This window comes from Euphorbia lathyris, chromosome 2 (assembly GCF_963576675.1).
Source record: "Euphorbia lathyris chromosome 2, ddEupLath1.1, whole genome shotgun sequence".
NCBI classification, from domain to species: domain Eukaryota; kingdom Viridiplantae; phylum Streptophyta; class Magnoliopsida; order Malpighiales; family Euphorbiaceae; genus Euphorbia; species Euphorbia lathyris.
Genome location: NC_088911.1, coordinates 43,336,139 through 43,351,255, shown reverse-complemented (window position 1 = coordinate 43,351,255; position 15,117 = coordinate 43,336,139). Strand labels below are relative to the sequence as shown.

Below are 15,117 nucleotides of genomic sequence, written 5' to 3'. Positions count from 1 at the left end.
TTGAAAACAATCCAACACTAAATAAAAACTCCAAAAGCCTTATCTATAATTCATGTTGTTGTCTCGAAATCTATTTTCACAAGAATCGTGACTTGCGAAACAGGAAAATAGGCTTGAGATATAAGTTGAAAAACTTTATCAAGGAAATGAAAGAACAAGGAGAATGCAATTCTTAAATCTCACAAGGAATTTTGAGACTTTAAGCTTGAAAAAAAAAAGACTTTATAAATGAGTATTATGACAAGTTTATAACAGTGATGAACAAAATCCGGTTGATGGGAGAAGATCTATATTATAGCAAAATTGTAGAGAAATTGTTCGTAAGCTTGTCTGAAAGGTTTAAGGCAAAACTTTCATCTCTTAACGATTCAAAAAATATAAGTCAATTAGCCTTAACAGAATTAATTGAACGATGAGAAATGGAGAAATCAAACTGATGGTTGAAGGAGCCTACTTAACCAAAAAATACAAAAGAAAAAATTAAAGTTTCTCATTGCAAGAAGGAAGGTCATGAAGAAAATTATTGTCGGAACAAAAGAAAACCTCAATGTTTCAAGTGCACAAAGTTTCAACATATACTAAAGAACTGGAGAAATAAGACAGAAGAGTGTCAATTTGACACAAGTTTTTGAAGAAGAAGAAGATCTGTTGTTTTAATATTGGAGAGATGTACTCCAATAATTCAAGGTTGGTGAGAAGTGCATCAACAAATTGATTTGGTAAGAAGTGTACCAAAAAACAAGTTGTGGAGAGAAGTGCTCCAACTACAAGGATGATAATACAAAGTACATATGTAAAAACAAAAGAAAAATATAACTTTGAATCAAGAGAGACGGTTGAGATTTTGATTCAAAATTAATTAATTAAATTGACTTAGCGGTTTTGAAAAGAAAATATAATTTGTTTTAATTAGTAGGTTAGTAAAGTTAATAACTAATAAATATGTTAGTGGTTACAAAATATTCTAATTTTCTGTTTATTTTTTTAAGCCTATAATCAATAGGTTAGTGGTTACTAAAAAAAAAAAGTGAATATACCGATACTTTGATTTTTATTATTTCTACCATTTTATTTATTTATTTTAATTCTATCTGAAAACCCAACACTGTTGATGTGAGAAATAGAAAGGGATGAGATGAATAAAATTGACTGACTTAAATTTAATGATATGTACTTTATTGTTGTTTTTTAATCCATATATAAAAATCTAGCTTATGTGTCGTCTATATGTCTTTTTCAATGACTGTATTATCGAAATTTGGATAAAAGGACCACTAGAGAAATCAAGTATAAAGTTGAATGACTTTAATGTTAAGAAATTAAATGTTATGACATTAGTGTTTTATTTCTGATACTTACAGGATCATGAGTATAATTAACCATTTTAATACTTGTTGTTCCTTTTCTTTTCTTTAATAATATTCGAATCCAATGGTTGAATGGTTTTGAGGGCGATTAGAATATTGAGAGTTTTTTTTTTTATCGATCTCAACTTTTATTAAAATAATATAAAGTTTTTCTCATATATATTTTTTCTCTAAAATTTTAAATTTCATTTAAATTATTCCAAAAATATAAAAAAAATTACCTCATGTATGTAAACATTATGAACTCTTTAAATCACTAATTAAAATTTTGTAAAAGCTTTAATTGGGAGAGGATCCACTTAAAGGGTGTCTGACAAGTCTCGAACTAGGAATGTGGAAAAACTATATAAAAAAAATTAAATTGATAACTGTAAATCTAAAATAATAAAATGGAGTCTATGTTATGATAGATCTTAGAAATATTTAATTTTTTTCTAAAAAAGTAATTAATTTTAAATTAAGGATTTACGATAAAAATGAAAATTAATAAATATTATAAGGTGAAAAAAATACATTCTACGTTGATAGCCAAAAACAATTTTATTCTTAATTTCTAAATAGCGTAAATTTACTCACAATAAAAATTTACTCACAAGAAAATTTACCCATAACATTGGCAAGTTGAGTCAATTTGAGAAATAATTCATCGAACTGTCTTTTCAGTCATGAATCTTGTCATCTACACTTCACATGTGCGTCATTTTATCACTAACTAATAGTGTTTAAATTGCTTTCGAGTCTTTGCATTATATGAAGAGGAAGAATCGGGGCAGTATAGGGAGACGTGACACTAAAAATAGATATTAGTAAAGCTTATCATAGGGTCGACTAGGGCTTTCTAGAAGTTGTGATGTTGTGCATGGGACGATAACCTCTTACTCTATGGCCCTAAACGGTAATTCTGTGAGGCGTATCTTTCCTAGAATATGTCTTAAACAAGGGGGTCTGATTTCCCCATATTTGCTTATCTTATGTGCAGAAGTGTTGTCTAAGTTGATCGTCACAGCAGAGGTGGATGACACTCTGCAAAGTTGTTGCATTTGTCGTAGTGTGTCCCAACTTTTTTTCGATGATGATAGTTTCCTTTTTCTAGGGCTAGGACTGAGGAAAGTAATGAAATCACTAAGATTATCTCAGCATATGAGTTAGCTTCTGGGCAAGCAGTGGGTTTGGCTATGTCTGGCTTCTTTTTCAGTTCAAATGGGAAGGAGGAGGTTCATAATAATATTCATTCTATTTTGGGTGTTGTTTCACCTCTTGATACTGGGAGATATCTGGGTCTACCATCCCTTATTGGTAGATCTAAATATTTGATCAATTTTCTGAAAGCCATGCTCAATAAGTGTTTTAGTAGTTGGAGTTTTCATTTTCTCTCGATAATAGGGAAAGATGTTCTACTTAAATTAGTGGCTCTGGCTCTGCCTACTTTATGATGAGCACTTTTCTTCTTTCCAAAACTTTGTGCGGTGATCTACAAAAGATGATGAATTCATTTTTGTGGGGTATGAATGGAGATGAAAAGAGGAATATACATTGGTTTGATGGACAAAGTTTTGACCAATAAAGACAAATGGGGGGTTGGAGTTTATAGATCTTTGGGATTTTAATCTTTTGTTATTGGGTATACAGGGATGTGAGTTTATTGGTAATCCACGCATCTTGGTGAGTCGTTTGTTCGAAGCTAAATACTACCCTATTGAGTCTTTCCTTTCTTCTAAATTAGACAGTAACCATATTATGGTTTTGAGGAGTCTCTAGAGTTCTATTGAGGTCTTTAATCAAGGTTTACAGTGAAAAATTAAGAGGGGAGAAAAGGTGTCTATTTTGAAGGATCTGTGGTTTGTTAATGTTGATAATAAGATGGTTACATCACGTATTACTAAGAAGAATTGTAATGATACTATGGGTTCCTTTTTTTATCCTTGGTATGAGACTGTGGATCGAGGCAAAGTCGAGAGTTGGTTCAATCGTTCAGAGGCAAATATCATTTGCAATATGGTGGTACCTTTCTCGGATAGGGATGACTATCTCATTTGGTATTTCTTAAAGGACAAGCTATACGCATCAAAAGTTGGGTATCGAATTATTGAGTCTGCTCGTAGCATGGTGCAAATCCGAAAAGGATGGATAAACTTATAGAGCTTAGTCCTTGCCTCTAAACTGGAGTTTTTCCTTTAGATGTTGCGTACTTGAATTTGCCTCATTAGGAAGTATGTTAGTGTTTTTATTAGGAGCTTTTTTATACGAACGATGTTGAACACAACCGGAATCTCTTTGCGGGATGTTTAAACGCAAAGCAATGTTGGACATCAATTCAGTTACCGGCTTTTAGAGTGGAATGAGAGCACGTCGAAGATTGGTTTATTGATCTGTATGAAGCGGTGAATCCGGAATCAGTATTTGTTTCTGTAGTGGTTCTATGGTCGATTTGGACACAGAGGAATGTTCAGCTTTAGTCGAAGTCATGCCAGAATCCCAGTGAAGGCATAAGAAGTTCAATGCAGTTTTTACATGATTGGGGGCAAGGGCAGATGACCAATATTGAATCTAGACTTACTGGGGGATCAGAATAGTGAAGAGCGAGTGAAATGCAAACTATTTTGCAGACCTCCTCTCGTTTTGGTATGGTAATGTTCTACGTAATCACGAGGGCGTGTTTATATCTTGTTATAGCTCGGTTTCGAATGGTTTGATATCGGCCGATCTGGCTGAAGTGTTGGCGCTACGAAATGGTATTGTTTGGACGTCTTCTTTAGGCTAAACCAATATCAATTTTGAAGTTAACGCAAAAGGAGTACCGAATAGTTGGTGCTTGAACCATAATGATCTTACAGAGTATGGTGGAGTAGTTCAGGACATCACGAAACTTTTTCAGAATCGTCTGATTTGTTCAATGACGTTTATTCCTCGATAGCTAATGAAGTTGCTCACGAGTTAGCTCGTCATTCTTGTTCCAATGCTAATCCTTTTATATTTTTTGTGTTCGTAGTTTCTTAGAGGGTGCTTTATGTAAGTATGTGAGTGTTTAATCTTAATGAAATGCTCTTTTCTCTAAAAAGATAATAGATCATAAATATTTCGTCCAATTTATAAATATTAATCTTTAATTCGATTATTTAATTATAAAAAATATTAAATATTTTTTCTAAAATCAACTGATATGTAATCGGTACAGAATAATAAACAAAATATGTGTAATTTATAATGATATCTGAGACTGAACCAACTTGATGACATTATGGATAAATTGTTTTTATCGGCTTACTTGAAAAGTAAACTTGCATCATTTTAGATGTTAATGATAAAATTCCGTCAAAATTAAAGTATTTTTGGACTTTATGTTTTATAAATGGCCTAATGCATACTCAGCCCCCTAAAGTTGTCCGTTTTGTTCATTTAACCCTCTCACCTTACGGGACAACCCTTTAACCCCCTAAACTCCATAAAAATGGTATTTCTCACCCCCTTAACTTGTCCAAATTTGTCATTTTACCCATTCTCAACTCATCGAATATCCTATTTACCCCATTAACTCCATAAAAGTGGTATTTCTCACCACTTATGATCCTATTTACCCTCTTAATTTCATAAAAATGAGTAGTAAAAAAAGTTGAATGGAGAAAGAACGAATAAAAAATACAAATAACAAGAACATTAATATAAACAAGTTAAATACATTATATGTAGAGATAATATACCGAAATGGGCCTATGATTTTTGGGGAAGTATCAATTTAGGTTCTACTTTTATGGAAAACATAAATATAGGTTTAACGTTTAAAAAAATTATCAATTTAGGCTTCGATAACGGATTGTAATGGGTGAAAAATACCACTTTTATGGAGTTAAGGGGGTAAATAGAATATTCTATGAGTTGGGGGATAAATGGACAAGTTAAGGAGGTGAGAAATACCATTTTTATGGAGTTTAGGGGGTTAAAGGGTTGTCCCGTAAGATGAGAAGATTAAATGAACAAAACAGACAACTTTAAAGGTCTGGGTATGCATTAGGCGTTTATAAATCTATTAAAGTTACACATTCAACGATTTCTAGAAAAAGAAAAAAAAAATTCAAAAAGGACTCCTTGTGGAAATAGGAACAATCTGCTTGGAAAGAGCAATCCACCGAAACTCAACCCGAACGTTAAAACCGCCTGCCCCCCTCTCTCTCTTCTCTCTTTTAAGCTCATATATACATATGAATTTCCCGGCGATTATCACATTACACCCAACATCCAAATCTCTTTTCTCTCTTTCTTTTCTTTGAAATTTTTTCCTCAATCTCCTAAAAAACTTTAACCTTATTCAGATCAATCAAAGAAACTCTGACCTGAATAACCATAAACAGCTTTACATATGATTAACGAATAACAGATACAGACTCTCTCTCTTTCTCTATACACAGCGTCTGAGAAAAATAATCAGCAATGGCGATGGCGTCCCAATCCCAAGATAGATCAAAATCACTACACAACTTCTCTTTGCCTTGCTTGAAATGGGGTAACCAAAGAGTTCTTAGATGTGTCAAAGTCACTGGTGGTGATCATCGTCGTCGCTCTTCTTCTTCTTCGATGCCGAATGGCTTTCAATCCAACTTCGATACCCAAAAGAATCATAAATCAATCTCAATTCAACAAAATCCCGTCTCTCCTGATGTTAGATTCAATGGAGGTGCTAAGCGATTGAAGGTTTCTCCTCTTCTCGAAGAAGAGAAAGCCGCTGATATTGACGATTCTGCTAAGCCTTGGAATTTGAGGACCAGAAGGGCAGCGTGTAAGGCACCACTACGGTCAGAAGAGAAGAGGAATGCTGATTTTTCAGGACAAATTTTGGAGATTGATACCCCAAGGCGGAATGAGACTTCTTTGGTAAACAAGCACTGTGTCCAGCCGGTCAAGGAGAAAATCAAGTTTTCCGTTCCCTTGTCTAAACGAGAGATTGAGCAGGATTTCATGGAGATGGCTAAGATTAGGCCTCCAAGGAGACCTAAAAAGAGACCTCGAATTGTGCAGAAGTATTTGGACGTAAGGATTTTTCTTTTTCTCTTCTTCTATTTGATGTTGAATATTCGTAATTTTTCAATTTGGGGACTCAGTAGTTCAATTCAGTTTTAGAAGTTCTTGAGATAAGATTTAAATGCACACAACTTTTGAAAAGTTCTTTCCTTTTCTTGTCATCTAGTAACGTGAATTTCATTTATGTCCTATTTCCTTATCTCCTCTTGCTAGTTTTGATCTAGTTTTTTATAACTTGCATTGAGAATGTTTGATTCTAATTTTGCTTATGGTTGATCTGCAGTCGATCTTTCCGGGATTGTGGCTAACAGAAGTTACAGCCGATGCATATAAGGTTCCTGAAGTACCAGAGTCATGAGAGGTGATGATTATTCTCATTATTGGTGTTTTTGCTCCTTTTTGTTCTTCCGATAAATTTTCAATTCATCAAGTATTCCCTGCTTCCATTTTTATGGGGTTTTCTGTATTCTTGGAGTTGGATGTTGACAATCAAAAACTGGTTTGTCAGGGGCAGATATGAAAGCCTAGCAATTTTTCTGGGGAATTTCTTTATTCTGATTTCTAACAGTGGTGCATTTGACCTCAATTAATGGTAACACTGCACCATCTTTGTAAATTCGAAATTTAATGAAATAAAGATTCAAATGTCTTTTCTTAATTATTTTTTGTTCTTTGAGATGTAATATCATTGCCTAATTCCTCTTTGGCATGAAAACACTATTGCAAATTGATTCCTTGTTTGGATGAAGTTCATACCGCACTTCTCACAGACGTTAACTATGCCCCATCTTGAATTAAAGATCATATATCTGAATTTTTCTTCTGGATCATTTATTTCACATCATGATGTCGCAATGTAAAGGAGCCATCTCACACTCTATGACTAGATAGATACTTGGTGTACTTGTATATATATATATACAGCTTAACAAAGTTAATCGGTTCCTGGTTTGAGGTCATGCAGTTTAAGCTTCCTCAACTGATTCAGTAGATTAGCTGCCAATAATATTTGTTTCTGTGTTCATGTATCAGATACTATAAAACATGTTATACTTGTTTTAATTTGCTTTGTTTATTAACACAAAGTTTTCAAATTACTTTCCTAGAGCTAACTCGGGGTCTCTAAATGACATTGCAAAAGCTAATTCAATATCTGAGTTAATGAATAATATGAAGCTGCTTCTTATGCATTTGAAAAGGTATTGCTGCTGTTGGCTCGACAGAATAGGGATACATGAATATTTGTTTAAGCAATCTTATATTCAAGGTACTGGCACTCAGTTACATGCTATAGTAACTTATATCCATGTCTTAATTGTTTTACCTTTGACTTAGTTTTCGGTACTAGTGATAGAGCATGGAAAGTGAAAGCAAATAAAAAACAGCAGTTTTCAGTTCATCATGCGATATTTGGTCATTGCTCGAGTAAGTAAGCTCACTAATATACAACCATTTCTTGGCACTTTGTCAGCAGTAGATGGGAGCTACTGCAGAATTTTGGTATGAATATTGGTAGGCATCAGAGGAGCACAAGAGTGAGTCTATAGCAGTTAAAAATTTGTGTGCATATGCAGCTGCCAATTTTGTGAATACTTCTTACAGTTATAAATCATTTTGTTAACTATAATGGGTAATCCATTTAGCTATATCCTCTTTTGCTATTCAAATGCCTATTACTCAGAGCCAAATTGCTTGCCTTTTTTAAGAACTTCGATAACTTTGCATGAACAATGTGGGGAAATGCTAGCTTGTGGCTCTGTTCTCAGGTCGGATATATGGACAAGGAGTAAATTTGAGGTGGTTCTTAATTATGGGATTGGCTTATAGCTGCTGCATATAGCATAGCAAGATTACAAATAATGCAGATTGGGTTCTTAATGGTTGTAAGTTTACGACTAATAAGATTCTTCCCATCTTTAAAGTCTAGTGAACCTTTTTTTTTTTTGGTATTTTATGGTCCGGTGGAATCTAGATTCAAGCCGCTGAGGACGCTCAAAAGGAATAAAGCTCTCCCAACCGCTGTTTTTGTCATACACAAAACTCGAACTCAAGACTTTGCTTCTACAGAAACAGTTTTTAGTATGATAAGAAATTATCGCACAGCATTGGCAGTATTCCCAAGATATGATATCAGAGTGAATTACACCTATTACAGGAGAAGCTTCTTATGGTTGTCTTTGACATTGTGCATCTAGTTTCTAGCATTTGTTAATTTGTTAAATGTTAATTCTGTCATAATTTTCATTTTAGGGCTCATTCATGCTATCTGATAACATCCCATCAAAATTCCTGATTTGGTTGATGCCAAAATGATCCTTTTACCAGGATCTTCTTCAACCTTTAGAAAGCAGCACATGAAAAGCCACCAGCTATTGCATCTTCTCCTCACTTCATCATTCAAGGGTAAATTTCATTTTCATAATATGTTTTCTGCATTCAAGCATTTAATCTCATCTCAAAGTTTACTTAGCTTCCAGATGAAAAAGACTTATCGATACCATAGTCCAGACAGATAAATCTGGAATCAACTCATGCATATCAAAGTGAAAGTACTTCTCATTCTGAATATTGAACAAAAATATTGCTGATTCTGCAATCTGCACTCACCATTGAGTGCTAATTTGGCATTTCCCTTTTGCAAGTTTGCTGACAAACTGTAAATTCCTATCCGGGTTTTTCATATGATTGGTGCTTTTGCAGAATTTCATGTTAAAAAATTGTTATGGGAACTTACTAAATATGGGGTTGCCTGCCATCATAAGAGGTTGCAGATGGATACATAAATTCAGAAGTTGTAAATTTGTCAAGTCTTTAGGCTGCTCTAAGTTGAAATACTGAAGTAATTTCGTATATGACTAATTACTATGGTTAAGATTAACAGGCTCTGATTTGCCCTTGATTTTACTGAACAAAATAAATAAAAGATATTGAAAATTCTTCTGTATATAGATCAGAGAAGACAAAGAAGGTGGATGCCAAAGAATGCATTTTTTTTTAATCTCTTGTATTATGAAGGAAACAGTAACCTATTTGACAATCTAATAATTCAAATCATTAGCTTAATTATTTGTAAGGAGGCCACGTACAATTATTGGAATTTGCTAGTCCCCACTTTTATGCAATTGTAATTTCATTTTCATGACATTTTAGGGGAACATCCCCCACAAAAGCTGTAGCTCGATTGCAATTTATTTGGGCCTTATTACAATGAAACTTTGATTAATGGTCCATGTTTTTTAGTGCAAGCGATGATACAGAAAAAGCTATCTAAAAGATGCATAAATTAATCTCCAACCAATTAATTTTAGAGATGACTTATCAAAATAATCTCAAAGTTTTTAAGAAAAAATTAATGTAACCTTCACGTATACAGAATACAGAATAGTATAATTTCAGTTCTAACATTTGTCAAATAACGCAATTAAAAGGGTTTACGTATTGTTAACTCTACAGTGTGAAATCTCAAACTAACAGTTGTAGAAGGTGGAAGCATGACATGGTGCTTGTATGTATGACACATTCATTTGGTGTGTTTGTTTCCCTTTTTTGGAACTGCCTATTTGGTAAAAATTCAAAACAGCTGCTTTCCAGATAAAAATCAACTAATATCTGCTGCCTATCCTAAACAGGAATTAGCAAACAAGAAAAGTCGAAACAATCGTACCCTTGATTTGTCAATTCTGTTTGTGTCACTTGATAAACAATAAACGTTGGAAGTGAAATTGTAAACAGTAAAGAATAAATTATCTTTTCCAAAAACCTTGAAACAAATATTTTAAAATAAAACAAATTGTGATTAATTAGACAACAGAAAGAAACAAATCTACTATTTATTTCTCCAACATTTGTGAATTTCAATGAAGTGTTAATTTGAGGAGATTGTTTGACATTAATAAACATACACACAAATTAGAGCTATGTTAGCACGTGAGAGATATGGCAAAAAAGTGGCCCTATCTCATTGATTTAGATTAGATGGGCAACTGAACCCAAAGTAATTATGCAAACAATTTTAGAAAAGTTGATCAAAAGCAACCTTTGTCTTAATCCCACAAAAGATAACCCTAACTAAGCGACATTAATTTCTCCTATGTACATTAATAACAACAATTTCCCAAAAAAATCAAAATGTTGCCTTTCCCATAAGGAAATCATAATAGACAACCCAAGAAAGAAAAGAAGGATTGATTACCTCTTGCTATGTCTATCATATTTACACCTCCAAGAACATCCTTCCCTGTTCTTCATCTTCTTCATTTTTAAGTCCGTAATCCTGATCGAGATTTAGTCACGATTTAAGTTTGTATTATCGACTGAGCTACATCCCGTAACACGAACAATAATAATATATAATCATATTTGGACACAATTAGCTCACGCTAAGCTTACAAACAATAATCAAAATGAATTAGAATGAAGAAAAATTATCTTCTGGTCTTTTCTTTTCCATTGCGCAAAAAAGATCCCAAACCAAAAAGACTTGCAGCTCCTTTACCAATGTATGGAGGAGGAACATTTAAGACCTTATTAACACCATTTCCGTTAGATCCTCCATAGTATTTCTTCAATGGCGGCTTCTGCGGTAACGAATAGACATAATTACTACCAGGCACTGCTACTTTCTTCCCTAATTGTTGCTTTTGCTTGTTAAATTCCTTGCAGGATGACGCTTTCTGCTTCGGATTTGAATTCGGATTCGGTGCCGATCCAGTTGAATTGCTTCTGGATAGAAGAGGTAAAGAGCAAATTAAGGTCTTCTTGATATCACAATTGAGACTGCTGCTTCTTTTAAACCCCCAGAAAGACTTGCTTTGAATCTTTTCTTCCGACTCTGGATTCAAAATTGATCTGTCTTCTTCTCTCTTGGAATTACAAGGAATAGGAGGGAGCGAAACGTTTCGCGGATGTGTTTGATTTGCAGCAGCGGGAAGAATGATGCCGTCAGCGAAAAGCTCGTCTGCTGAAGAAGATTGGTGACCTAAGCTGCTGCATATGCTGAATTCGAAATCAGAATTTGATTCCAGGAGATCGATATCTCTTCGAACCTGGTCATCTTGTGGAACTAGATCGTTAGAAAATGAAATACGAGGGCTTGTTTCGGAGCACATATTGAGAAGATTGAAAGATGGTTAGAGTATGGAAAAAGGAGGGTCAAAGAAAGCAGAAATTCAAAGATTTGAAAGGAGGGAGAGGAAGTAGTTGGAGTTGGAGGAAGAATGTTATCCTCTGAAATGAAGCAGGATATGGATATTTCAGAGGGAAGTTGTCAGCTAAACAGTCAGAGGAGGAGGAAAGGAAAAGACTTAATTGATATAGTACCGAGAATGAGGGAATTATTAATTTTACCACTTTATTTTACCTTGATGTTCTTTTTAATAGGGACAATTACAAAACTAGCACCTTTCAAGGTGTTAGTTTTCTTTTCTAACTCCTTTTAAAAAACTAACTAAAACTAACACATTTCAATAAGTAACTTCCAAGTTTACCCCATCTTCTTCCTTAACATAACTGTCTTTGTCTTTCCCCCTCTCTCTCTCGCACTCCCTCTCTCTCTAAAGAATAGAACGACTACGAATACTACAACAATCAATCCAACCCACAGTTTCTATAACAAAATTTCTATAATCATATAAGTTTTTTATTGGGTTTTAGTTTTATTGAAAAGATTTAAAGCTTAGTACATTCATCGTTAAGGTGAACGACGAACGGCGAATGGAAGAGGAGGAAGAAGCGACCATTTTTTCCGGCAATCTCGTCCCAATATATATTATTTCTCTTCCCTTTTCATGTTTTTCCTGGTCGTGCGAATCCAAAAAACAGTGGCATTGTTATCTGAAAATGGATTTGAGTTGGAATATCAATTTCAGATTTTTTCCCGACAGTGTCGATATCTGTAGATATTTGTAGATATCTGTAGATATTTGTAGATATCTGTCGATATATGTAGATATTTGTAGATATCTGTTGATATGTGTAGATATCTGTAGATATGTGTAGATATGTGTTGTAGATATCTGTCGATATGTGTAGATATGTGTTGTAGATATCTGTAGATATTTGTAGATATCTGTCGATATCTGTCGATATGTGTAGATATCTGCAGATATCGACAACACATATCTACAGATATCTACACATATCTACAGATATCTACATATCGACAGATATCTACAAATATCTACAGATATCGACACTGTCGGGGAAAAAATCTGAAATTGATATTCCAACTCAAATCCATTTTCAGATAACAATGCCACTGTTTTTTGGATTCGCACGACCAGGAAAAACATAAAAAGGGAAGAGAAACAATATATATTGGGACGAGATTGCCGGAAAAAATGGTCGCTTCTTCCTCCTCTTCCATTCGCCGTTCGTCGTTCACCTTAACAATGAATATACTAAGCTTTAAATCTTTTCAATAAAATTAAAACCCAATGAAAAACTTATATGATTATAGAAATTTTGTTATAGGAACTATTGGTTGGATGGATTGTTGTAGTATTCGTAGTCGTTCTGTAGATTGTTCTGTTCTTTAGAGAGAGAGAGGGGGAAAGACAAAGACAGTTATGTTAAGGAAGAAGATGAGGGTAAACTTGGAAGTTACTTATTGAAATGTGTTAGTTTTGGTTAGTTTTTCAAAAGGAGTTAGAAAAGAAAACTAACACCTTAAAAGGTGCTAGTTTTGTAATTGTCCCCTTTTTAATATATGTAGAAAAAAAATTAAGGAAAAATTTTGTATTAATATGTGATTACAATATTAGAAAATTGAAAAAAAGTGGTAAGTAGTTATTGTTTCAAAAGCGAGAAATTATACTATATGTCTGGTGTAAGGGGGGGGGAGTTTGGCCATAGGCAAACTCAACCCTAGTGGCAAGCTGTGTGGCGTATGGAGCTTACCAACGTACGCGGATGGGAGGACCCGAGTTGGTATAAGAAACACTATAGGGGGACAGGGACTACCCTGGCGTATGGATCTCCGCCGCCCCCGGGGTCAGTAATCGGTACTGGCCTAAGTGATCCGCCCTAGTCTACTAGAGACTAGGAGAGTCGGGCATACGTCCTTCGGGAAGGAAGGCGGATGTCTCCGTAGGGTGGAACCCTACGGACATTATCGGGGCCGGTGAGTGCCCCATAGTGCGAGCTCATTCTAGGGCGAGGCTCGCCCCACAGAGAGACCCTTCCGGGACGGAATACCGACAGAGGCATTGACGGGACCCTTCGGTAGGAGTTGGCTGGCCGAGACTTGGGGAAGTCGAGGCGCCACACGGGGCTTAGGCCGGGCCTAGGATTACCCCCGTGACATTTGGTATCAGAGCCAGAACTAAGCAAAGGCCTTGCGAAGTATGTGGTAGTTTCTCAAACTGAGCAAGACCTTTGCAAGGTGGGCAAGTAAGCTCTAACTAAAAGAGTTCTCCCTGAAGAGAGTGTGCCAGCTTTAACTAAGCGAGTTCTTCGTAGTATAAACCAACAGTGCTTCAACTAAACGAGTTCTTCGTGGTGTGAGCCAACGTTGCTTTAACTAATCGAGTTCATCGTGGTGTGAGCGAACATATCTTTAACTAAGCGAGACCTTGGAGATGCGGGCTTGCGATACTAAAGATCCTAAATTTCCCCAAAGAATTGACGGATGGAAATCTATGATGCTTTTCGGATTGATAAAAGCCTATGGTTTACCAAGGCTAGCATGGCGAGATATTACCCAGTGTGTGGGAATGCGGAAATAACAAAAGGGAACTAAGTTCACTAACGCATGTGAATGCTAGAAAGTGAATGCATACTCCCCTACGGTAGTAGGCGATGGGATTGCGTGTGATTCAATCCCTTTAATGGGGGGAGAATGTGTAATGGATATTCGGAATTCGGAACTCATGTGAAGTAGCATGGGGATGATCTAGCGAATAGATGGTTATCATGGCCAAATTATTGAGGCGTAATTTGTGCGTGAATCATTCTGATTCGGTTAGACATTACTTTTCCTCTTCCATGAGTCGAGAAAACTCAGGTGGGATTTGAAGGATCGGGGGAAGGACATGAATGGATTGTTGAATTCCGTTGTGTGTGCCTTCTCAAGAATAAAGGAAAACTCATTATAGAGTTGTCTTCGGATTACATGGACACTGTCCATCATACGGAAATAGACCCTTATGCGGAAACTGTGGGCAACAATAGATATATTGGCCCAAGTCTATCGTGGCAAAGGATAGACATCGGATGTAATTGGGATTATCGGGTGAGAACAACCCAGTGAAATGGTTCACTGGCCATAGAAGGCCTTGCGAAGATGAAATGACGGAAGATTCATTTGACCATAGAAGGTCGTGGAAAAAAAATATACATATATATCTTTTGCGAAATTATCATCTGACCCATAGATGGTCACGAGATGAAATTGAGTAAAGATTATGGTTGCAAGTCCATACAAAAAAAAAAAAGGAAAAGAAAAGAAAGAGACATGGAAAAGAGATCACTCGAGTATACAAATCCGGCAGAGGCCGAGACCATGAAAAAAAAAAAAAAAAAATCCGGCAGGGGCCGAGGCCTTGAGGGCTAATATACATACGGCAGAGGCCGAAGCCTTGAGGGCCAATCTACATCCGGCAGGGGCCGAGGCCTTGAGGGCTAATATACATACGGCAGAGGCCGAAGCCTTGAGGGCTAATTTTCATCCGGCAGGGGCCGAAGCCATGAAGGCTAAATACAAATCCGGCAGGGGCCGAGGCCATGAAGGCTAAATACA

General features: G+C 35.6%; 2 protein-coding genes across 13 annotated transcripts; one reads left to right on the top strand and one right to left on the bottom strand.

The window, feature by feature from the left end:
- The first annotated feature begins 5,460 nt into the window (after window positions 1-5,460).
- Window positions 5,461-9,439, top strand: LOC136217954 (uncharacterized). 12 transcript variants are annotated; one of them, XR_010683579.1, is made up of 5 exons: window positions 5,461-6,389; window positions 6,664-6,741; window positions 6,895-6,972; window positions 7,580-7,647; window positions 7,855-9,439. XR_010683579.1 is itself a non-coding variant. In XM_066004666.1 (3 exons), exons 1-2 carry the CDS (start codon window positions 5,793-5,795, stop codon window positions 6,736-6,738), a joined length of 672 nt encoding a protein of 223 aa, XP_065860738.1. In that variant the 5' UTR covers window positions 5,461-5,792; the 3' UTR covers window positions 6,739-6,741; window positions 7,855-9,437. The 12 variants fall into 12 exon arrangements, 5 of the variants coding, with proteins under 5 accessions (XP_065860738.1, XP_065860740.1, XP_065860739.1 ...); XR_010683577.1 differs by having other exon boundaries at window positions 6,889-6,972; window positions 7,855-9,438; XR_010683575.1 differs by having other exon boundaries at window positions 5,462-6,389; window positions 6,664-6,972; window positions 7,855-8,550; window positions 8,631-9,433.
- A 799-nt stretch (window positions 9,440-10,238) lies between these two features.
- LOC136217953 (uncharacterized) lies at window positions 10,239-11,801 on the bottom strand. Its single transcript, XM_066004662.1, has one exon. It carries the CDS (start codon window positions 11,486-11,488, stop codon window positions 10,805-10,807), a length of 684 nt encoding a protein of 227 aa, XP_065860734.1. The 5' UTR covers window positions 11,489-11,801; the 3' UTR covers window positions 10,239-10,804.
- Window positions 11,802-15,117: the final 3,316 nt, after the last annotated feature.